The sequence below is a fragment of the Bufo gargarizans genome, chromosome 2, assembly GCF_014858855.1.
Source record: "Bufo gargarizans isolate SCDJY-AF-19 chromosome 2, ASM1485885v1, whole genome shotgun sequence".
In the NCBI taxonomy this organism is placed as follows: Eukaryota; Metazoa; Chordata; class Amphibia; order Anura; family Bufonidae; genus Bufo; species Bufo gargarizans.
The window spans coordinates 19810078-19835447 of record NC_058081.1 but is presented as its reverse complement, the minus strand read 5'-3'; the positions used below and the strand labels follow the sequence as shown (position 1 = coordinate 19835447).

Genomic DNA, 25370 nt, shown 5'->3' with positions numbered 1-25370 from the left:
ATTTTTGCTGTGTCTGAAACTAATTACAAGAACAGGGCTTCCATATACCCTCTTAATATGAGCCAGAGAGTGAGCATGCAAAATGTTGCTCAATACAAACTCTGTGGGACTGTTGGAGATAGCTGAGCGCCTCACTGTGTATAGATGAAAAAATGTCATTCTGGGACAACCTCTTTGAATGGACCAAATAAAAGAGGACATTTTTCATAACATAGAAGTAGCCTTTGAATTATTTAAACACAACCGTCTATATACAACTGATACTAATAAAAGTAAGAATGAGACTATAAAAAATTATAATCTTCAGTTTTAATATCACAATAATTTATTGCATGACTTAAAATGCATATTTTATATGAAACACTGAAAAAGAGGTAGAAACCAGAACCTTTAATTGTCAACTAATCACATTTTTGGTTTCTCCATCAGTTTCTCTCTTGAGTTCATGCTGGGTCTAAATACAATAATAAAACATTTTGGAAGGAACATGCAAATCACCAGACTCCAGGTTGATGATTGGATAGCAAAGATCTCCATGGCCACCATATATTTCCCTCGTGAACTGAGAGATGCTGGGATGTAGGACATCCAGACACTTAGAAATGCCAACATGCTGAAGGTGATAAACTTGGCCTCATTGAAGTTGTCTGGAAGTCTCCTGGCCAAGAATGCAACAATGAAGCTAATGAAGGCCAGGAGACCAAGGTACCCAAGCATACTCCAAAAAGCCAAAGAGGAACCTTCATTACACTCAATAATTAGTACTGCCGAATTAGTTTCTGATTTGACTTCTAAAAAGGGAGGAGAGAATGACAACCACATAATGCAAAGAAAGGTCTGAATAATAATACATGAGATGACTATGAGATATGATACACGTGGGCTAGTCCATTTTCTTAGCTGACTATCAGGTCTTGTGGCCTTAAAAGCTAAGACAACCATAATGGTTTTGGCCAAGATGCAGGAGACACAAAGTGAAAATACAACACCGAAAGTCACTTGCCTCAAAAGACATTTCTCATGATGGGGATAACCAATGAAGACTAAAGAGCAAAGAAAACAGAGCAATAATGACAACAGGAGAAGACAACTTAAGGAGTAATTATTGGCTCGAACAATGGGTGTTGTTCTGTAGTGAATAAAAAGTCCAAAAATCGCCACAGGAACCAATGAAGAGGAGATACTTGTTGCCGTTAAAGTTATGCCTAGAGGATCTTCATATGAAAGGTATTCTTTAGTCTTTGGAACACAATGATCATGGGTTGGATTTGGCCACGTATCCCATGGGCATTTGGTACATTGTATTGCATCTGTTAAAAAAAAAAAAGTTCAAAACATAATATTACATAAGTCTAAAGTCCTATGATGTGATGTGAATGGACAAATATTGTTTGTTTCCTACCCGTTTTGTTGGATATCTCTCCAGATGGACATCGTAAGCACTGGAAACAGCACAAAGGTTTGCCTACACTGGCTGCTTTCCTGAAGCCTGTTGGACAACTTGGGCTGCAAACCGAAACAGGTACCTTGGAAGGATTTTTTAGAGAACAGGGACAATAAATTTACAAGGTCATGGAATTAAGCAAAAAATAATAAATAAATAAATAATAAATTGGTGCCAATCCCCAAATACAATTTTTTTTACTTAAAATCACATCATTGATCATCCCACAGCGAGTGGTGTCATAACCTACTCTGCCCACTGTATAAATACATATGTAATCTTCTAGATGCACCAACACAGGAAATGTTTATTGATACAGTGGAGCCAGTGGGCCATTATAACGCTAAGGCCTCGTGCACATGACCGTATGTTTGGTCCTCATCCAGTCTGCATTTTTGTGGATTGGATGTGGAACTACAGATTTGAATGGGGCTGTAAAAGATGCGGACAGCACCCAGTATGTCCGTTCCAATGATATAACATGTTCTATTCTTGTCCATTCTGTGGACAAGGATAGGATATTTCTACATGAGTAAAAAAAAATATTTAAAAATGTTGGCGTAGAGATACGCAAATTTCCTAAAATTCATTTCAGGACTTACAAATTTGATTCAGGTACGAATTTATGCTAACAAGTACTTTAAAGAGGCTCTGTCAGCATTAGTGATGAGCGGCAGGGGCAATATTCGAATTCACTAAATTTTGTGAATATTTGGTTGTATATTTGTCATATATTCGCAAATTCGAGATTATTTTCTTGACAGCGAAAAATCGGCAGAGTAATATTCGCGTAATGCACGCAAAATACAGGCGTGGGTCACTATAGTTACATTTTTCAAGCTGCTAGACGTTTCCTGAGAAAATGGTTGGCTCGGCAGAACATTACAATAGCTTCATATGCAGATAGAGTGCTCCAATATATTCCCGATTGTGAAATCGGCACTAATGATGCACAGATTTTGGCACAATATGTGCAAATTCACATTTTAACAGGTCTGACTATTTATTAGTGACTAAGTATTGTTGTGAACTTGTGACATCACAGCACTATGTATGTAGCATGTATGTATGGACAGCTACACTATATCACTATCTAACCTACACTGACTATGTCTCACTGTCTGTGTTATATATATATAAGCTAACCAACTATCTAATGTAATGACACAGGAAAGCAGAAAGCACAGCAATAACACTGCTGTCTCTCTCAGACCTGCAAAATACTGCATACAAGGGCAGCTGGGGAGGTTCTTATATAGTAAGGGGTAGGGATGCTGCTAAGCTCAGACAAAGACACTGCAGCCTTCTCATTGGCCCACAAGCAAGAAGGGAGGTTACTGATGAAAAAAAAAATCTAGAATATTTGAAATTACGAATACATATCACTATATTCTAAATATTAGCAAATTCTCGAAGTGCCGATATTTGCGATTAATATTCGCTATTTGAATATTCGCGCCCAACACTAGTCAGCATGACCAACCCTATTAAACCAAGCATACTGCCTTGTAGAGCTCATCATGCTGATTTAAAATATACCTTATATCAGAGTTTTTATTCACATGCAAATCCGCAAGTTGGAGCACCAGGGGGTATGGCTGAATCTTTGGAGCACTGCAGTTATTACATCCCCTGTGCACTGCACACTCCCCCTCCCCTTGACAGGGTTAGACATCAACATGCTGAGGGCAGAGCTGTGTCCCAAAGCACGACTGTACGCGACTATGTGTCGGCCATGTCTATATTGCGGCTGGCTTGAATGAGTCCACAATACAGAAAATACAGTGCGGTGCAGAACAGAGGGACGGATCAGAAGCCCACGGAAGCATTACGGAGTGCTTCTGTGGGTTTTCTGCCCATGCCTCCGCCACGCAAAAAAGTAGTGCATGCAGGACCGTCTGATGCGGATCATGGACCCTGTTCAAGTGAATGGGTCTGCGTTTACAGACAGCAGGCACACAGTTGGTGCCCATGCATTGCAGACCGCAATTTCCAGTCCGCAGCACGGGCATGTCCAGCACACAGTCATCTGCATGAGCCCTATGCTTTGCATATATATATATATATATATATATATATATACACATACAGTTGCAAGAAAAAGTATGTGAACCCTTTGGAATGATATGGATTTCTGCACAAATTGGTCAAAAAATTTGATCTGATCTTCATCTAAGTCACAACAATAGACAATCACAGTCTGCTTAAACTAATAACACACAAAGAATGAAATGTTAACATGTTTTTATGGAACACACCATGTAAACATTCACAGTGCAGGTGGAAAAAGTATGGGAATCCCTAGACTAATGACATCTCCAAGAGCTAATTGGAGTGAGGTGTCAGCCAACTGGAGTCCAATCAATGAGATGAGATTGGAGGTGTTGATTACAGATGCCCTGCCCTATAGAAAACACACACCAGTTCTGTGTTTGCTTTTCACAAGAAGCATTGCCTGATGTGAATGATGCCTCGCACAAAAGAGCTCTCAGAAGATCTATGATTTAGAATAGAAATAGAAAAAGTATCTCCAAAAGCCTTGCTGTTCATCAATCCACGGTAAGACAAATTGTCTATAAATGGAGAAAGTTCAGCACTGCTTCTACTCTCCCTAGGAGTGTCCGTCCTGTAAAGATGACTGCAAGAGCACAGCGCAGACTGCTCAATGAGGTGAAGAAGAATCCTAGAGTGTCAGCTAAAGACTTACAAAAGACTCTGGCATATGCTAGCATCCCTGTTTGCGAATCTACAATACGTAAAACACTAAACAAGAATGGATTTCATTGGAGGATACCACAGAGGAAGCCACTGCTGTCCAAGAAAACATTGCTGAACGTTTACAGTTTGCACAAGAGCACCTGGATGTTCCACAGCAGTACTGGCAAAATATTCTGTGGACAGATGAAACCAAAGTTGAATTGTTTGAAAGAAACACACAACATATGTGTGGAGAAAAAGAGGCACAGCACACCAACATCAAAACCTCATCCCAACTGTGAAGTATGGTGGTTTGGGGATGCTTTGCTGAGTCAGGGCCTGGACGGATTGCTATCATCGAAGGAAAAATGAATTCCCAAGTTTATCAAGACATTTTGCAGGAGAACTTAAGGCCATCTGTCCACCAGATGAAGCTCAACAGAAGATGGATGTTACAACAGGACAACGACCCAAAGCATAAAAGTAAATCAACAACAGAATGGCTTAAACAGAAGAAAATACGCCTTCTGGAGTGGCCCAGTCAGAGTCCTGACCTCAACCCGATTGAGATGCTGTGGCATGACCTCAAGAAAGCGATTCACACCAGACATCCCAGGAATATTGCTGAACTGAAACGGTTCTGTAAAGAGGAATGGTCAAGAATTACTCCTGACCGTTGTGCACGTCTGATCTGCAACTACAGGAAACGTTTGGTTTAAGTTATTGCTGCCAAAGGAGGTTCAACCAGTTATTAAATCGAAGGGTTCACATACTTTTTCCACCTGCACTGTGAATGTTTACATGGTGTGTTCAATAAAAACATGGTAATGTTTAATTCTTTGTGTGTTATTAGCTTAAGCAGACTGTGATTGTCTATTGTTGTGACTTAGATGAAGATTGGATCACATTTTATAAGCAATTTGTGCAGAAATCCATATCTGTCATGTCCTGCTCTGACTATGTACGGAGGTCCGCCAGAATTGCAGCACGTGTTTAGTGTTCTGTTTAGGAGCCGTTCTGGATCCGCCTCCCATCAGGTGCACTGGGTGGGGTCATTAGTTTAAATAGCTCTCTATCCCAGTGCTCTGAGCGGGTTATAGAAATCATTCTGGCCTTTGAAGCAAGGAAGGAAGGTTGTCTGTTCCAGCTCAGAAAAGATAAGTGTGGTTTCAGTTTTTGTTGTTTGCTATCTTGGTTGTGTTGGTGTCATCTCTCCTATCCCAGGTTCTGTGCAAGCAGGCTGCTCCTATTCCCCTTTTCACCATCTCAGGGAATCCAGGGTGTTTTAGCCAAGGCACGAGGACACATCATTCATACCATTAAGGTGTGTATGTGGGCTGAGCAGAGCAGGTTTGCTGGTTTATCTGTAAATATCTTTCCAAAGGGTTCACATAAATTTTCTTGCAACTCTATATATATATTTATACTGTATACATACTGTAGCCTTACCAGATTGAGAAGAGTAAATTTCTATGTTTAGAAAGCTAATATACATGTTACTGCTTTATTCACAGGCACAATATATGACTATAAAGATAAAACACCAGAAAAAACATTCTTCTCTATATGCTAATGCTATAGCTTAGTGGTAAGTGGTCTGGGGCCTGGGGAAATTCTCCCAAATCAAATCTGAGGAAATGACTATTCAACTAAAGGGATCAAAAACTAGCATTTTCATATTTGTGCTGATCAGGTCCACTGGTGCAAGTGCATGGCTCGTTACAGTGCACCAGAGCTCACTCTTATAACAAAATGCTCATCTGTAGCATGAGGATCTGACTATTCATCTTTGGCTCTATGAAAATGGTTGTTTCCATTTACTAAAAACCAGCAGAGATTGTGAAAACAATGAGAAGTTGAAACATCAAGTAGACTGAATAGAATACCGTCATATTGAAAAGGGCTTGATAATTTGTACAGGAAAATCCAAATATATTTCCCCACCATCTTCACCCCGTGGTCTTTAGTTCCCCATTGCACATGGCTGGTATTAATAATGAAGACGTTTCCACTGGTTATACTGGTGTCATAACTTCCCACTTTGACCTGCTGGAGTTTTCCTTCTGGGCTGAGATGCCAGTTCACTATATCGTATGCGGCAGGTGGATCTCCATTCTCATCGAAGAAGAGTTGTCTTCCACTGGACATGCTCAGACGTAACTTCTTCACGTAATGTAACAGCTGTATGGAAATGATGTGGGATCGATCATCTAAATACATATATAGAAGTACTTTACAGAAATGCAACCCCTTAAAGGCATTTGGAAAACATTAGCTCAACACCCTTAAAGTTCATATACTTGAGCTACTAGATACCAGAAACAACACTTTGGAAGAAAGATGCCATGATGCCCTAATCCTGTACCAAACCTTTAAACTGGCTTTCTGAACTGCACAGAAATTTTAGTTATGGCCTCAAAAGTGTTTAGCCAAAAGAAAACAAAGCCACTTACCTATTCATCCATGCTCCATTCCAGTGCAAAAGGTCCAGTCCCAACTGCTGTCCCCTGTGGTTTGAAAGTTTGACCTCCCATCCATCAGAGGTATTGCTGCAGCCATTCAATGTCCTCAGAGGTGGCATGTCTCTAAACAGCATGTGTCACCACCAGTTCTGTGAGAAGATCTGGCAGACGTCCTTCTCTACCTCTTGCATGACGTTCTTTGTTTTGGTTTCACTTTGTCATCTCCTTTCCTTCTCCCAGGTGTCACCTATTTAGACTAATTGTCTCCCTTTATATTGCCTCCCATACTGCCTCACTTTGCGGTTTATACTACTTCCTGGATGAAGTGTTCACTGCTGGAGGCTGCTGCTGCTGTTTGCTCAGATAAGTCTTTTCATGTATTGTGTTTCCTTGCTGGCTTGATTCTAGGTGACCCTGACTCCGTCTGTATTAAGTACAGGGAGCCGGTGGTCGTGTCCCCTCACTATTATAGGGTTTTAAGGTGTCACACAGTCTTAGGTACGTGGGCATGCAATCGTCTACCATTGAGACCCTTGGATGGGCATAACATTTAGGGAGAGCTCTTAGGGTTTTATAGGGCTCTCCTTAGTTTGGGATCAAGCCAGTCGGACGTTAATTCATAAGTTCCAGCTATCTGAAACATCATCCGTGACAGCATGAGACCGATGGGGCCAGTCAACGGCTGTCCTGGAGCATGTATCACGTCTGAGATGGCAGGTAACAGATGTGTGGAGCTGAGGGGAGGGAAGAGAAGTACCCTTCACTAGCGAGAGGGAGGAGTGGTGACCCCTAGCTCACCTGGCACCTGGCTGGCCTGACGTCCCTAGATGGGCTGCTAACCCATACGCCTATCACGTGCCTCGTCCCTGGCTTACCCTGAAATAAACCCTAGGTAGAGAATAGGGCAGTGGGAGCACTAGTCTTCCCCCTTACACCTAGGGTAACAACAGGGAAAGGACAAACAACACAAACACAATCAACAATACCTGAAGCAAGACAACCACATGATTGAACCGGAGATCCAACAGCTCCAGTTCCAACGGCTCCACAGCAACAATTGTCCACCTGAGGTCAGAATAGAAGTTCTGGAAGGAAGGTCTATATCTTGCAACATGGGAAGCAGAGAGGGAGAATATATAGTAGCTGGGAGTAGCTGACAGAGGACAGCTGAAAGGAAAAGCTACAGATTCCTAAATGTGACAAAAAGGATCACAAACCAAAGCAGAAAAACCTGGACCAGAATCCATTTCCAAAACTAGGTCATAGAGCCATATCTTGAAACCGAGCGAGTATCCACCCGCTGTGACCTTCTGACCCCAGGCACAACAGGGTCAGTAATAGGTTGTTACACCCTCGTGACATTACCCCCTTTCTACGAGGGGCCACTGGACACTCAGGACCAGGTCACTCCGGATGAGAAATGTGGAAAGAACGAATTAACCTGCTGGCAGTTTACTTCAGATGCTGGCACCCACATTCTTTCTTCCGGACCATAACCCCTCCAATGCACCAGATGTTGAAGGTGTTGAAGGGAGCGACGGACAAAACGAGAATCAATAATTCTTGCCACCTGAAACTCCAAATTGCCATCGACAATAATTAGAGGGGGTGGTAACGATCATTGTTCCAGAGGTGCAACATACTTTTTGAGCAACGATTTATGAAATGCATTATGAATTTTCAAAGTTTCAGGAGGCTCCAAGTGAAATGCCACTGGGTTAATGAGGACAATTATTTTATAAGGACCGATAAACCTAGGACCCAATTTTCCAAGATGGAACTCTTTAACTTAATATTTCTAGTCGACAACCACACACATTCACCCCTAGGTTCGGACCAGGGGGAACGTTTCTTATCAGCAATTCCTTTATATATGCCTCCCATATTTTTCAAATTGCTTTGAACCTTTCGTCATACAGAAGAGAGTGATGACGTAAACAGTTCTTCTTCAGAGATCAGTGCAAAATTGAGGATGAAAACCATATGCACCAAAAAATGGTGATTTACCAGTTGAATTTTCACGGCGATTGTTTATAGCAAACTCTGCTAAAAGGTAAGTAAGATGAGCATTCCTCCTTATTTTCAGACACAAAGCACCTAAGTTAAGTCTCTAGGTTTTGGTTGGTGCGTTCGGTCTGGCCATTCCGAATGCAGATAGAAGGCTGAGGAAAAGGACAAATGCACCCCAAGATGAGAACAAAATGCTCTCAAGAATTTAGAAATAAACTGGGTTCCCCGATCCGAAACAAAATCAGAAGGGACCCCGTGAAGCTTCACAATTTCACTGATAAAAAACTGAGCCAGGGTTTTAGCATTTGGCAACGCAGGTAAGGCAATGAAATAGACCATTTTACTGAATTTATCTACTACTACCAGAATAACAGTTTTACCGCAGATACAGGTAGGTCAGTAATCAAATCCATTGGCAGGTGTGTCCACGGTCTGTTTGAAATGACCATTGGCAACAGAGACCCCGCCGAACGAGTATGAGTGACTTTAGCGCATGCACAGGTCATGCAGGTAGACACAAAATCAATTACATCTTGATGCAACCTTGGCCACCAAAAACGATGAGACAATAGATCCGAGGTTGCCCTACTATCAGGGTGCCCAGCAAGTGAAGAGTTATGGTGTTCTTTCAGTATTTCAAGGCACAAATTCAGACACAAATAACTTTCCTGAGGGACAGGAGACCGGGGCATCCCCCTGAGCCTCCAACACCCTCCACTCCAGGTCTGAGTCTAACGCATCGGCACCAGATCGTCAACATAACCTCCTCTAGAAAAAATTTGGGACAATGCATCAGCTTTGGTATTTTTTGCCCCCGGACAATAAGTGATAATAAAATTAAACCTGGTAAAAAAGAATGATCACCTAGCTTGTCTATGGGTAAGACGCTCAGCAGACTCAAGGTATAACAGGTTTTTTATGATCCGTAATCACCGTGGCAGGATGAGCTGCCCACTCCAAAAGGTGATGCCATTCCTCAAACGCTGATTTAATAGCTAAAAGTTCCCTGTTGCCTATATCATAATTCTTCTCAGCTGCCAAAAATGTCTTAGAAAAGAAAGCACATGGATGCCATTTACTTGGAGACGGACGCTGGGACAGTACAGCCCCCACGCTCACCTCCGATGCATCAACCTCCACAATAAAAGGTTGAGAAACATCAGGCTGGACCAGTATGGGTGCCAAGGTGAAACTCTCCTTTAGAGAGGAAAAAGCCAGCTTAGCAGCATCAGACTATTTTGAAAAACCAATCCCCTTCTTTGTCATGTCCGTAAGGGATTTGACAATCACAGAATAGTTCTGAATAAATGTTCTCTAGAAATTGGCAAAACTCAAAAAACGCTGCAGAGTTTTTATGTTCTCAGTAAGATCCCATTCTAGGATCATGCGGACCTTCTCTGGATCCTTACGGAACCCTGAAGCTGATAGTAGATACCCCAAGAATTGTACCTCCTGTACGGCGAGTACACATTTCTCCAATTTAGCATATAACTTATTCGTTCGTAAAATCAGCAAAACCTGCCTGACATATACCTTGTGTGTCTCCATATCAGGTGAATAGATGAAAATATTGTCAAGATATATCATCACAAATCTGCCGACAAGATGACAAAAGATATTGTTGACAAAGTGTTGAGAGACAGCAGGAGCATTAGCCATGCCAAATGGTATGACTCGGTTATTATAATGCCCCTCAGGAGTGTTAAACACTGTCTTCTACTCATCCCCCTCTTTAATGCGAATAAGATTGTAGGCTCTCCTTAAATTCATTTTGGAAAACCATTTTGCACCAGCAATCTGATTAAAAAGGTTGGAAATGGAGGATAGGGGTCTCGGATAGTTATCTGATTTAGTTCACGAACATCTAGGCAAGGACGCAGGCCCCCATCTATCTTCTTCCCAAAGAAGAACCCTGCAGCCACGGGTGAAGAAGAGGCTCTGATATGTCGTTTAGCCAAACTCTTGGAAATATAGTCCCTCATGGCATGTCTTTCGGGGCCAGAAAGATTATATAACCTGGTCTTGGGGATGCGGTGGTAACTCCTGATACCCCTTCTCAGAGAAAACATCTTTAAAGTCGGAGACAAATTCTGGTAAGGTTGTAATGAAGGTGGCCGAGCAACTGCTACTTAAGCAATTGTCCCTACAATGCTCACTCCACTCCAATATCTCCCTGGCCTGCCAATCAACAACAGGATTGTTCACTACCAACCAGGGAAGACCTAATACTATAGGAGTAGGAAGACCTGCAAGGACATAGCAAGAAATAAACTAATTATGGAGGGCCCCCACCCAAAGATGTATGTTATTTACAATGTATGTCAGGTTCCCCTTAGTAAGAGGAGCAGAGTCGATAGTGAATATAGGGATTGATCTAGATAAAGGACTAAAAGACGAACCCAGAGTCCGAGCGAATTGGGCATCCACAATATTAACCCCATCCCACTGTCCAAAAGAATTGAGATTGTCTCAGTTTTATTACCCAAGATTACCGTAACTGGCAAAACAAACTGAGAAGTTTGTATGGAGGAGATGTATACGCCCAGGTTGTAATCCTCCGCACAACCTGCGGTCAGTAGTTCCGGCTGTTGTTTCTTTTTGGGTATAGATGGACAAGCTCTAATAAAATGACCCCTCCGACCACAGAAAAAACAATACCTTGTCTTACAGCGAATCCCAGGAGGACCAACCTGATAAGTGGCTTCCCCTAGTTGCATAGGTACGTCTGAGTCAGAACAAACAGACTCCTGCATGAGAAAAGTCTCTGGAGGACAAGATCCCTAAGGCATCTATGAATTCTTATAAATGGGAACATAGCAGCCTCAAGGGATATAGGAGTCTTATAATACAGTGCAAGCGCGTCTTACTTTCTCTGACAACCCCTGGCAAAACTGGCTCCTGAGAGCCGGATCATTCCACAGAGTATCCGTGGCTCACCTTCGAAACTCGGAACAATAATCCTCCGCTGACCGATCTCCCTGCTGAAGCCGCCGTAATCTAGACTCAGCTAGGGAGACTCGGTCATGGTCATCGTATATGAGACCCAGGACCTCAAAAAACTCATCTTCCAACCGGAGGGCCTGGGTACCAGCTGGCAACAAAAAAGCCCAGGATTGAGTATCCCCTTGGAGACGAGAGATAACAATCCCCAGCCGCTGTTCCTCATTACCAGAGGAATTTGGGCGCAGCCTGAAATATAATTTACAGGATTCTTGGAACACCACAAATTTGTCTCTCCCTCCAGAAAATCTGTCTGGGAGAGCAACTTGAGGTTACGGATTTACCTGGTTACCCATAGCAACTACTGGGATTGAGGTCTGCTGCAGCTGCTCCTGCTGAAGGACCCACACCCTCAATTCTGTCACTTCAAGAGACAGACCTTGCAACTGCTTTGTCAAAGCAGCAATAGGATCCATAGTGGATTTTTTTTTCCTTAAAAAAAAAAAAGAAAAAACAAAATAAGAGCCAGATATAATATCACATCTGAGATGGCAGGTAACAGAAATGTGGCGCAGAGTGGAGGGAAGAGGAGTACTCTTCCACTAGGGAGGGAGGGCTGGTGACCTCTAGCTCATATGGCACTGGCACCTGGCTGCCCTGACGTCCCTAGATGGGCTGCTAACTTGTACGCCGATCACGTGCCTCTTCCCTGGCTTACCCTGAAATATACTCTAGGTCGTGAATAGGGTGGTGGGAGCACTAGTCCTCACCACTGACACCTAGGGTAACAACAGGGAAAGGACAAACAACATAAACACAATCAACAATCCCCGAAGGGAGACAACAACAGTAGTAGTCAACCGGAGATCCAACAGCTCCAGTTCCAATGGCTCCACAGCAACAGTTGTCCGCCTGAGGTCAGAATAGAAGATCTGGAAGGAAGGTCTATATCTGGCAACAAGGGAAGCAGAAAGGGAGAATATATAGTAGCTGGTAGTGGCTGATAGAGAACAGTTGAAAGGAAAAGCTACAGATTCCTAAATGGGACAAAAAGGCTTGCAAACCTAAGCAGGAAAACCTGAACCGGAATCCTTTCCCACCACTAGGTCATGGAGCGATCTCTTAAAACCGAGCGAGTAGCCACCCACTGTGACCTTCTGACCCCAGGCACAACAGGGTCAGTAATAGGTCATGAGACCCTCGTGACAGCATGTAACAACAAAAGGGACACTTCCAGTCCACTGGGAAATGCAGTAGGGACCCTCGGCACTGAAACTGAGCACCAGCTTAGTAAGTGGCTTTCTTTCATTTGGCTGAGCACAATCGGGGACAAAACTAAAATTGCTGTGGGAGGTGGACAACCCCTTTAAAGGGCCTGTATTGATTTGAAACCTTTTTAAATGTAAACTCTATTCTAAATCCCAGTCTCTCTGGCTTTATTAACAAGTCTTCCAGGCACAACCTGTAAACTTCTGGATGGATTGGGTCAGGTGCACCATTGCAGCTAATTATTGGCCTTAGTAATGATGTGTCTCCTAGCCTCACACCACTGCTGAGTCATGTGCCACTAGGAGACACATTTCAGCTTAGGCCAGTCATTGGCCACAAGCAGCTCAGCATGTCAACACATGTCTGGAAGTTTACAGGACAGAGATTGGAAGACCAGTGAAGGGAGTCTGGGAGCCAGAACGGAGAGACAGGAGAGTTTTTTTTTAACAGCTACAAAGCAGTACTGCCCACAGTTAAAAATGCCCCAAAGTTGGATGACCCCTGTCATTTTTGCTTTCAAGGGTACATTTTTACACCTTCCCACATTTCCACAGCCATAATGATTTGGATTTTTTGCTGAAGTACCATTATTGTCTACATGCTGTATATTGTCTATATGTATAATCATGACTATAATATATTGCAGGGATTAAGCCAAGATGTAGTAGTACTGTAGCTATGCTTCTTAAGCATTTGCAGATGTGTCAATTACATCATCCCCTACACAATAGAAGGTGCTCAACCTCATTCGGGTAGAGGATGACATAATTGGCTCATGTGCAGTAGTCATCTGCGATACTTGCAGAAGCAGATCTACAGTGCATGCTTCAATAGAGTAATTTATAGCACAGGCATGAAATTACAGAGCCAGACGAGATGCCTGGACCTGTCAATTAAGGGGAGGGGCGAGAGGCTATCAGTGCAGAGGGGAGAAGTTCCTGTGCACCAAGGAGAAAGGGGCCACCTAAAGTGTATGAGGGCCTTGTGAACCCATGTTTTCAAATAAATAAGCGACTGCTGTAAGTGTCTGTCACCAGCTTTCTTCTCCCTTCCATTGTCTATCTTCACCAATTTATACAGGAAACTAAAATATAAAAAAATTGGATCACCTTCAAATCCATAAAGTATGTTAATTTCGAAAAATAACATCTGTGTACATGAAGAACACAGCCATGTTGGTAAGAACATTTTTAAAGTCCTATTGTGCATATGAGAATTTACTAACCTGCCATGGCTTGAAGTTCTCAATATCAGCACATGTTCCATTGAGAAATGGTCCATCTCCATTCTTGCATTTACTTAAATCATGCAGAGCTTTTGCTATCACAAGAACTGCTGTATAGATGTTGTATGTTACCCTCAGACCAGAGATGTCATTGTAACTGTTCTCGGATATTCTCCAGACTTTCTTGACCTGTGCATTCTTTTAGCGATGAGTTTGAAAGGACTTTGGGAATTTTTTCATCAAGGAATTTGCATCCAAACACTTCTTCCCAGAATATTTTTATCCATTCCCTTCCTACGACCATGGATGGATTGATCCTATTGAGGAAATCTCCAAATCCTGGCATAGTGCCACTATGAAGGGCAAAACCAATTGTCCCAAAAAGAAGTCTTGAATATTTAAGTACTGATAAGAAAGGCGAAGTAGCCCAAGCTTCACTGGCAATCCAAACCTTCCCTGTGATATTCTGCCGCAACATCTCATCCAGCACATAGGCTAAGTCTATATCAGTAGAGAAGATGACCACTGCTGTGGCCGATGAGTCTTTAACCACCCGAGCAATGTGTGGGGCGTTTCGATCTTGTCGACTGGAGACTATATTCTCCGTGAAGGCCAAACAAGCCCCAGCTTTTATTATATCCCTCTTGATCATTTGGATTCCTTGCTGCCCATAGTCATTATCGATGGCCACTAGACCAATCCAGGTCCATCCAAAGTTCAACACCAGCTGTGCTAGGCCACGAGACTGGAAGGCATCACTGGGAACTGTTCGAAAGAATGAGCGGAACTGAACGTGGTTACTGAGGAGAGAACTTGTGGAAAAGTGACTGATCTGTGGGAAAATTCCAGAATATCATCAAGTGAGAACCGTGTTTCAGGAACACTAATAGTCGTTATGAGAGGCTTAAAATGTTTGTTTTTCGGTGGGGTATCTTTCCACAGGATATGAACTGAGTAGGAAAAATCCACTGTGAATATTGTTGCCACAACTTTGTAGCACAAACCTGCATGAGTAACAGGTGGATTTTTCTGTGGATTTTACCATATGCATTGCCAAGGGTGATATTTCTGGGGAAGATCCACTACATAGGAAGTTGATTCATTCAAATCTTTGTTTTAATGCTCTACGTCCAGCATTACAATTTATAGGCTCCTACGAGTTGAAATTTGTTTCCAGCAAAGTCTCACGAGACTTTGTTGAATACATTCGGCCATCGATTCTATTACTTGAAAACTATTTTAAAATCTGGATCTGAAGTCGACTTCGGTACCCAGGTACCAGCTTGGATCCAAATTTTAAAAGTTATTGACTGCTATTGCTAAACTTCGTGATAACAAATTTCCCTTGCAAGAGCCCATATATTTCAATGCTGTACGGAGATGTATCTCCGTACAGCATTCAAACAAAGTTTGAACAAATTTACTTTGGATCTTGTATCTGAAGCTCAATTTGGTCAACACTCGTCTTCAGAAATGTGTATAAGACAGGTACATTTGGCTGCATTTACAATATTAAAGGGGTTCTCTGGGAATAATTTAAAATGTTAAGGTCCAGCAGTTATATGATAAGGGATAGTATTGGGTTAAACGTACAAAATAAACCTAGTCCAGCAATCAAGTCAACCCTTGAAAAATAAATACTTCAATGAAATTATAACATGTATGACATGACAAACTCAACTACACTGTTTGAAGGTAGATCCACCAGGGGTTGGGTGAGCTGTTGATGCGGGGGGGGAGTAGTGTCCCTACACAGATACCCTAAACTACACCTCAGCCCAGAGACGCCCCCTGATGGTGGGGACTCTCTGTCCTCGAGCCTAAACTACCGCCTCCTATCATTCCCTCGAAAATGACAGGTGGTGGATGCTAGCTACGTAGGTGGACTACCTATTATACAAACAAACACACAGACATAAAGATAGGAGGTGCCCTATGTATACAGCCCTGTTGATGTGAGAACTCATCAAGAGGTACAAGGTACACCTGAGTAATCTAAAACACACCCAGATAATTAATGTGATAGTTAGGATATTAAGCTGAAAAACCCTGACGCGTTTCCCCCACCATGTGGGATTATCAAGGGGTGATGAAAAAAGGATATATAGATAATCAAAAAACAAATACACTTGGATAGTTAGAGGATGGAGCGCAGGTAAATACACCGAGCTCCGTTAAGCGGGTGTAGCACACCGTTGTTGATGCCACGGTGTCATTACATCTTATATTGGACCCATTAATCTTATATAAAGGAGGAAGAAACACATACGGTTTGATGACTACTCAGAGAACGGGTAAAAATCTCAAGGTGGTCATGGATAGAGGAAGAGCCTTGTGTCCATAGGGTGCCAGGTCTCCAATTCAGTGCGGCGCACTAGGTGTATGGTAATACCGCAGATTTAGCTACGGTAGTCAGATTGCAACCATATTCATTACCCTGCGGGTCGAATCTCAGACCAGGTGACGCAGTTTAGGTATTATGGCTTTACAGAAGGCTACCGTATGATTCGCCCCTCATTGGAAAGATCCAGACTGGTATCGGACAAGTGGTTACGATATGTCTCATCCGGTTTTGGCCGTGTCTGGTCCTCCATAAAGTCTCCTCCTCTGGGTCCAATATTGGACCCAGAGGAGGAGACTTTATGGAGGACCAGACACAGCCGAAACCGGATGAGACATATCGTAACCAATTGTCCGATACCAGTCTGGATCTTTCCATCTCTAATTTGGTTAAGGCCTGCAATTCACATCACAATCAATGGGTGGCTACACATATATATATATATATATATATATATATATTTGACTGTGATGGCTAACCTCCGGCACCCCAGCTGTGGTAAAACTACAACTCCCAAGATGCACACATGCTTGGCTGTTCTCAGCACTCTATAGAAATAAATGGAGCATGCTGGGAGTTATAGTTTAACCACAGCTGGAGTGCCAGAGGTTAGCCATCACAGATATAGGATATAAACTTCATGACACAATACATGCTAGCAAAACTGTTGAGAGACTGCAATTAATATCACAACCACTTGGTGGCCATATATAGAGACATATGGGATAGACATCTCGTGACAGAATATCGTGATATCATGATTCTTTAAAAAGTTGGTCATCTTAGGCAACATATCACAGGATTTTTTTAGTCAAGACCATAGAAAAGAAAGGAGACATATTTACTAATAAAAATCATTGATTGTCTAAATAAAATAATAGCACAAGTAATCAAATATTAATTTCTACTAGCATTATTATTAGATTAAATCAAAACTTTAATAATCTATTTTTGGTTTGATTTCCAACCATCAATCATAGCATACCAATAGCGTACACCCCATACAGGTGTACAACATTTCTCTTCTTCTAAGGGGCCTGGACTAAATTAGAGATTTTGCCTGCAGCTACCACTAGAGGAAACCCTAGTCTAAGATAACCAATGGGATTTGAGCACCTTAGGAAAGGATCACGTAATAATTATCACTTACCTGTGGATATCTGTATAGCCCTAGTACATGAGCTAGTAAGATTGTGTATGTAGATATAGAATGTCCAATAACTGCAGCCAAACGGGCATCCTGCCTACATTGATAATTCGGCAATGGTCTTCCATATCCACTCAACAGCTGCAGGGCTCCTGATATTGCTCTCTGGAGAACTGTGCAAGAGTCAAAGATCTGGAATCCTATGGTCACGTTTGGCAAGAAATCTAGGTTTTTGTTAATTTCCTCCACAGCAAAATGTACGGCTTGGACACGCTGGTAGTTCTCTAACCTGAAGCTGAGAACAATATGGAAGTTAATGCTCACTGAAATCATGTAGAAATATAGGGGCACCTTTGTGAAGACTGACGTTTTAGATGTCGGTCTTAATAAGACCCTGTGCTGGCATGGATCTGCCGAAGTTAAGAAGAGGCGCCGGTCTCCACTGTCGCTTCTAAATGAAAGACAGCCTCCTAGCTGGCTTACATTTAGATCATTTTCTACGCCTAAACCAGGCATAAAAATGATAAATGAGACGGGCCTGCCTCCTTTCCTGGCCACACCAGACCCACTTTTTTAGACCTGGCGTGAGCAGGGAGAAGTCGCAGATTGCAGCAAATAAATTACCCTCAGTCTTCTCCAGGCCAGAGGTTTGAGTGGTAGTTTGGAGAACAGGCCACCTGGTGGAGTTTGTCAATGATGCCAAATGCACACAAAATATTTTTACATTTTACTCCTATGAAAAGCTGGATATTCTTTTCATGGCCTAGGATCATTTACCCCTCCCAACGGCCTAGGATCATTTACCCCTCCCCTTTGAATCCTAAAAAGGCCAAGCCCCTAATGAACAACCAAACATATGTAATGCATTCATTTTATTTTTCATATTAGTTTTCTCTCCAGATTAGCTTTCCTCGGGTGCCACATGTTGGAAGGCACTTATCCCACTGTATAAGTCAATGTTCAGCCTTTTACACAGGCCTTGATACATAACTTCATAGTAGAGATGAATCCTACCAATTAGAAATTCACGGTCTGAATTTCCCTGCAAGCATTATTTATACAAGATTGGAAGACCACTTTAGTACAATAATGGTCAACTTGTATCTAACCTGTTAGCAACAATAGATAAGAAACAAGCCTTACGTCTTACACATGGCCGGCACTGGGCTTTCCTTGTAAGTGACCTTTGCATATATTTTGTCCACATGAACTGGCACGACCACCCCAATTATTATATTCCCATTCAATGACATTCCTGTCATCTCACTTCTGGTCAGTCTGCAAGTATATTCGATGCAATGGCAGAAATATAGTATATACAGCAAGAAGATAAGCCACATCTTCTGTAAGAAACGCATTGTCAGATGTAGAACGGGTCATTCCATAATTTTTATTACCAAGCCAGAACCCTGGAATAGAATAAGAAAGTCATTTATCTTGGGGGTAGTATGTATTGGTAGAATTTGCAGTGCTGTTTGGCTATCTTAAATCAGTTGATAGGCTTAGGTTCACAAGTTTAACAGACTGCATCACATATGATAGGCTTAGGCCCCGTGTAGACTGGATTTGAACCCTAATTTTGGTACGTATGTCAAACATTATCCATCGGGCTTCATTCACTCAACAGAACCAAGTCAATGGTGGTGCCCTCCTTCTTGTACACCTCTGTTGTGAAGATGCACTGAAGCAAGATATCGCCATTCTACTCCTGGGTAGAAGCAAAGGCTCCACATGCAGCCTATGATTTAAATATTCTAAAATAAATTAGCAGGACTTTATTTTATATTTACTTTAAATGTCTTGCATGATGTACTGTACTACAACAACCTGGAGGGTTGAAGAGGGGGATGGGGGTGGTGGTAGTGTTGGTGGTACTCACAATGGTGGAGTCCTTCACCTTTGCTCCCAGGGCTGCTGAAGTGAAGAGAGGTGCACCTAGTAGTAATCCCCCCCCCCCCACACACACACACACTTTGGGGCACACCTGCCTAACAGTGGGGCAGCATAAAAACCAGGAGATAGAGATGAGGAGGTTGAAGTTAACCATAAACAATGCATTTTTTACTGCAGTACGAATGTTCATACAATCTTCCACACAAGATGGAGTCACCAGTCTTAAATAGTGGCAACTAGGCTGTATTTAAGTTTATCTCCATAGCTATTCCTCAAATACCAAACCCGCCAAGGAATGCTATTCTTTCTGCAGTGTCTGCAATTTCTGAACCTGCCATATTAATATGACTGGGAGCCTGAGGGCTTTACACCCAGTCACCTGCTGTGAAGTCCAGTAGCCATATATACGTGAGCAGACTAATTCACACACTTCCTCTTTCAGCTGCTCAATGTTCTAAAAAGTGCTTTATCTACATATCATCTCTAGGACTTTCCTGGAGTACTCCCTGGGTCTCAACTGAAGCTGATTCCAGGACTGGAGTTAGCTGCGTACTTGCACTCACTCCTGCCTCTCAACTAACTCAGGACACAGAGGAGAGGCCCAGTTCAACAGTTTAAGCTCCCCTTTCCTTTGGGTTGGTCTATGTAATAACCTCTGATTCAGGTTACAGAGCATAACACAGTATAAAAACATTAAAACAGGGTACAAAACATGAACACTATATAACATTGCCTAGCTTTTCACAGTATATACCAAACTCCATCACTAGCCGTGGCCTGGTGGGTCACTGTACTTCCCAAAACCATCTTCTGCAGAAGGACACCCACTGAGGAACCTACTCTAGCCAAAGGCTTGAGATGTTCAATTTAACAAATATACTCACTAAGAACCCTGCAGGGTTGATCATACTCAGCCTTCCTTTGGTCCTTAGCAGATTGGTAGCCTCTTTCCTGATTAGGAAATGCTATTTCCCCTGGATGTCTGTTTTTACTGTGGTTTTCACAAGATTGTAACAAAAACCATAATGCATTGACGTGAGTTTGTAAAAATTATGGAAAAGAAAGCAACCTTTGAATATTCAGTGCCCTTAGAGCACGACACCTCAGAATCAGCATGGAAAAATGCCTCACATCGGCATGCATGGCAAGCAGTGACTGGTGTTTTTTTTTAGCGTGCTAAAAAAAGAAGTGACTTGTCCTATTTTGCCACTCTTTCCAAGCCAGAAGCAGTGCTGAGACCATGCCTGGTGGCCACACACTGATCAACCCCAATGAATAGGACTAGTCAGCCTCAGTTTTCTCCTTCTGCAAACAAAACACTATTTTTTTTAGATGAGTATTTTGCTTATGTGAACATCCCCTAAAGCTCCAGACTCCTCACTCATGAGCACCTCAGTAGCACAGCAGACAGTGTCATTAAAGACTTAGGGACAATTCATATGGTGCTATCAAATCATGATCCTTAACTGTGATTAGTCAAGCTCTGTAAAGGACAAAATGTTGCCACACATTCCTGGCAAGGCCATGGTCAAGATTCAGAAAGGACCAAAAATGTATCACACATTCCAGGCAAAGCCATGATCAAGGTCCATGAAAGATCAAAATGTTACCACACATTAAAACAAAGCCATGATCAAGGGTCAGAAAGGACCAAAATGTTACCACACATACCAGACAAGGCCATGATCAAGGTCTGGGAAGGACCGAAACGATCCACATATTCCTGGCAAGGCCATGATCAAGGTCCTGGAAAGAATGAAGTGCTCCACATATTCCAGTAAAAGCCACGATCAAAGTAGAAGGACCAAAATGTTACCACAATTCCTGGCAAGACCATAATCGGGGTGCAGGAAGGACCAAAGTGTTTAACACACACTCCAGGCAAGGCCATGATCAAGGATCAAAACATTGGTCAGACTGATGAACATTGTGTGTGCTATACTTACAAATTTGATGCTGGATTCATGAATGAAGAGTTTTTCCATTAATTAATGCACTTTGGAGTGCTGTAGTTTTCTCTACAACATTTAAAAGTCTACTGCCCTGTCAATTTGCCAGAGTGCTGACCATAAAAACAAGTACAGTATATGCCCATACATAACATGCATGGACGTATATGTTGGAAAATTCATCCGAATTGCAGTCTGCACAGAGCAGAATACTGACCTGAAAGTCCGACTGTAGATGTACATTCCACTTACCTCTTGCTATATTTCTCCACCACATTCTGCTGTTATCAACCAAACTCACTTTTTATATGGGCAGATCAAGTCTATCCTGGGAATTCCATTGACAATTTCAATGCTGGAGAAGATGTCTTGTATATCACCTCATTCCCAGCACACATATTATCTTCTTCAGATTTAAAAGAGAAATACATAATTATATTTAATGATATAATGAGACAATCTGCGATGTGAGCCGTGGGACCGGCTACTGTATGAGGGAATGCAATAATTCCTCCAACAGCCTGCAAGATGCCCTGTAGTTCTCATCTCATTATGATGCAGTGCCTCCATCCAAATCTTCTTGGGAGGTCTCTGGGAATGCAGGAGGGGTTGAAAATAGTGGGACGCCCTTGCTCAGCCAGTCTTTTTCACTGCATATCTACTATGGAAGCAGACCATTTAACCTCTATGGGGTTCAGTGAAAAGGTTGGAGGCCTGGTGGAAAACTACAGTATTTTTCACCCCATGCCCCTGCGTCTTATGGGGTGGATACTAATGAGCGCTTCCATTATGGAAGCGCTCATTAGTATCCGAGGACCAGGAAGCGTTGAATCCTCTGTACTCACCGCTTCCTGGTCCTCAGCTGTTGGCTGTGCAGTGGCTGCGCTCAGCGTGAGGGTGCTCTGTGACCTCATGCTGTGCGTGCCTGTTCACAGCACAGCTGGCAGCATGAGAGGTAAGTGTTTTTTTATATTATTTATTGAGGCTGATAGGGGCTAATATAACATGGCTGGGGGCTGGTGAGAGACAATGGGGCTGATATAAGGCTGCTGGGGCTGTGACAGGCAATGGGGGATGATATGAGGAGCTGGGGGCTAATTAGAGGCTTCTGGTGGCTGGTGAGAAGTAGTGATGAGCGGGAGGTGCCATATTCGATTTCGCAATATTTCGCGAATATTCGAATGAATATTCGTGTTATATTCGTCGAAATCGAATATTCGCAATTATTCCAATTATCGCGAATAATATGCGATTTATTTTTTGCATATTGCGAATATTTATCTTTATAGTATAAGGCAACGTTCCTATGCTAATTGACTATGGCTAGGCTAATATGTGTATTTTACGAAATTTCGTAATATTGCTCTAACTTCTTCTCTTAGAATATTACGAATATTCTAAAAGACGAAGTTAGAGCAATAATAAGAACATTTGCAAAAGTCGAAATTGCGATGCGATTAATATAACACGAAATAATCGCATGAAGATTTCAACTTAGCACTGCTATATTCCATATTCTAGCCTAATATGGAATATAGCAGTGCTAAGTTGAAATCTTCATGCGACTATTTCGTGTTATATTACTCGCATCGCAATTCCGACTATTGCGAAATTTCGTAAAATACACATATAGAATAGATTGTAGTTTAGCTAATATGGAATATAGCAGTAAGTTGAAAACGCCACTGACTGGAGCAGCCAGGAAGCCAGGAATCGAAAGGACAGGTAAGAACAACTTTAGGGAAGTGGGAAAGAAAAAAATAAAATAATTTAAAAAAAAAAGAAAAAAAAAATATTCGATTTCGCGAATATATAGAACGATATTCCAAATATTCGCGAAATCTCGAAATTGCGATATTCGAGAAAAAATTTCGCAATTCGAATATTCGCGCTCAACACTAGTGAGAAGCAATGGCGGCTGTTATAAGGCTGCTGGGGGCTAATGAGAGGTAATGGGGGATGATATTAGGCTTCTGGGGGCTGGTGAGAGGCAATGGGGGGTGATATTGGGCGGTCACTCTTTCCAAGCCAGAAGCAGCGCTAAGACCATGCCTGGTTGCAACACACTGATAGACCCTAATGAATAGGGCTTATCAGCCTCAGTTTTCTCCTTCTGCAAGCAAAACACTCATCACATTTTTTTCAGATGAGTAATAGGGGCTGAAGAGAAGCTGCTGGGGGCTGATGAGAGGCATAGGGCTCTTATCTGAGGTCTGATTGGGGTCATTCACATGGGGTCTGATCTGAGGTCTTATTAACATTAGGGTCTTATTGGGGCTGTCAGCTGAGGTCTGATTAACATTGGGGGTCTGATTGGGGGTCTGACCAGAGGTTTAATGAAAAATGTTTTTTTTCTTATTGTCCTCCTCTAAAACCTAGCTGCTTCTTAGGGGCCGGTGCGTCTTATAGGGCGAAAAATAGGGTACTTCTTCAGTTCCTAACATGGATTTATTGAATTTTTATGCAGTTGTCACTAGGTAGAATCAGTGCGTAGAAATTCTATGTGTTATCCTGCTGCTCGATGTGCTCCCCAATACCCCCAAATACTATTCTGAAGAAATATGAGTGCCGTACAGATAGCCCCCCATAGTAATAGTGCTCCTCCAAGTACCACCAATAGTAATTCCCTTCTAGAATGCCTCCATTAGTAATACTGTCCCCTACAGTGCCCTTAAAGGGACTCTGTCACCACTTTCTAACCCCCCCTTTTAAAACTATTGTTCTCTCCATGGCGCCCTTGTGATTACAAAGGTGTTGTTATAAGATAAATCCGCCGTCTCGTTTTGATAAAAATACCTTTTATCTAACCTGTCAATCTTGTGGATAAGGTGCCCAGGGCGTTTCTGAAGGTCTGAAGCTGCCGCCCGCCGCGCCGCCATTGGTGCCCAGCTCCTCCCCTGATCCTTTTAGCGCCGCCTGAATGTAAAGAAATCCGCCTCCGGCTCCGGCTCTCGCTCAGTGCCCCCTCCTCCTTTTCAAAGATCCCGCGCGTGCGCACAGGCCTGTGCCTGATGCGCCCGTGCGGACATTTAGAATCAGCCTCATTGAGCAACGCGCGCATGCGCACTTCGCTCAATGAGGCTGATTCTAAATGTACGCACTGGCGCATCAGGCACAGGCCTGTGCGCACGCGCGGGATCTTTGAAAAGGAGGAGGGGGCACTGAGCGAGAGCCGGAGGCGGATTTCTTTACATTCAGGCGGCGCTAAAAGGATCAGGGGAGGAGCTGGGCACCAACGGCGGCGCGGCGGGCGGCAGCTTCAGACCTTCAGAAACGCCCTGGGCACCTTATCCACAAGATTGACAGGTTAGATAAAAGGTATTTTTATCAAAACGAGACGGCGGATTTATCTTATAACAACACCTTTGTAATCACAAGGGCGCCATGGAGAGAACAATAGTTTTAAAAGGGGGGGTTAGAAAGTGGTGACAGAGTCCCTTTAACAGTGATAATTCTCCCCAAGAGTGCCCTCATTGGTAGAAGAGCCCTCCAGTATTAATAATACCCTCACAGAGTACCCAGTATTAATATGGCCCCCTATTGTTCCCCAGTGGTAATACAGCTCTCTACAGACCCCTCAGTAGTAATAAGGCCCCATAGTTCTCTTAGTAGAAATAAGACCAATCTATAAGTCCCTCCTATAGAGCCCCAGTAGTAATAAGAGCATATAATACCCCTACAGTGCCCTCAGTATTTATAATGTCCCCTGTGGTTCCCCCTGTAGTTATATTCCTCCTCTTAGTGTCCTCACAAATTATAATTCCTCAGCCCCTCCACTATACAGTCCCATGTAAATAACACTATTTCCCTCCCTCCGTCATAGGGTCCCACGTAAGTAACATCCCTCTCTGTCTACAGCCCCCTCAAATATACTGTCACATGTAAATAACATCACCCCATCCCTAGCCACCTTCAACATACAGTCCCATGTAAATAATATCACCCACTCCCCAGCTGCCTCGAACATGCAGTCCCATGTAAACAACATAACCC

The 25370-nt window shown here is 42.7% G+C and overlaps 1 protein-coding gene across 1 annotated transcript; it reads right to left on the bottom strand.

Moving 5' to 3' along the window:
- Nucleotides 1-405: 405 nt before the first annotated feature.
- LOC122925499 lies at nucleotides 406-21112 on the bottom strand. Its single transcript, XM_044276855.1, is given in 10 exon segments — nucleotides 406-1310; nucleotides 1403-1526; nucleotides 6095-6322; nucleotides 7590-7793; nucleotides 9733-9810; nucleotides 14048-14203; nucleotides 14205-14879; nucleotides 17539-17830; nucleotides 18803-18944; nucleotides 21100-21112. Coding segments are annotated over 10 exon segments (2817 nt in total).
- Nucleotides 21113-25370: the final 4258 nt, after the last annotated feature.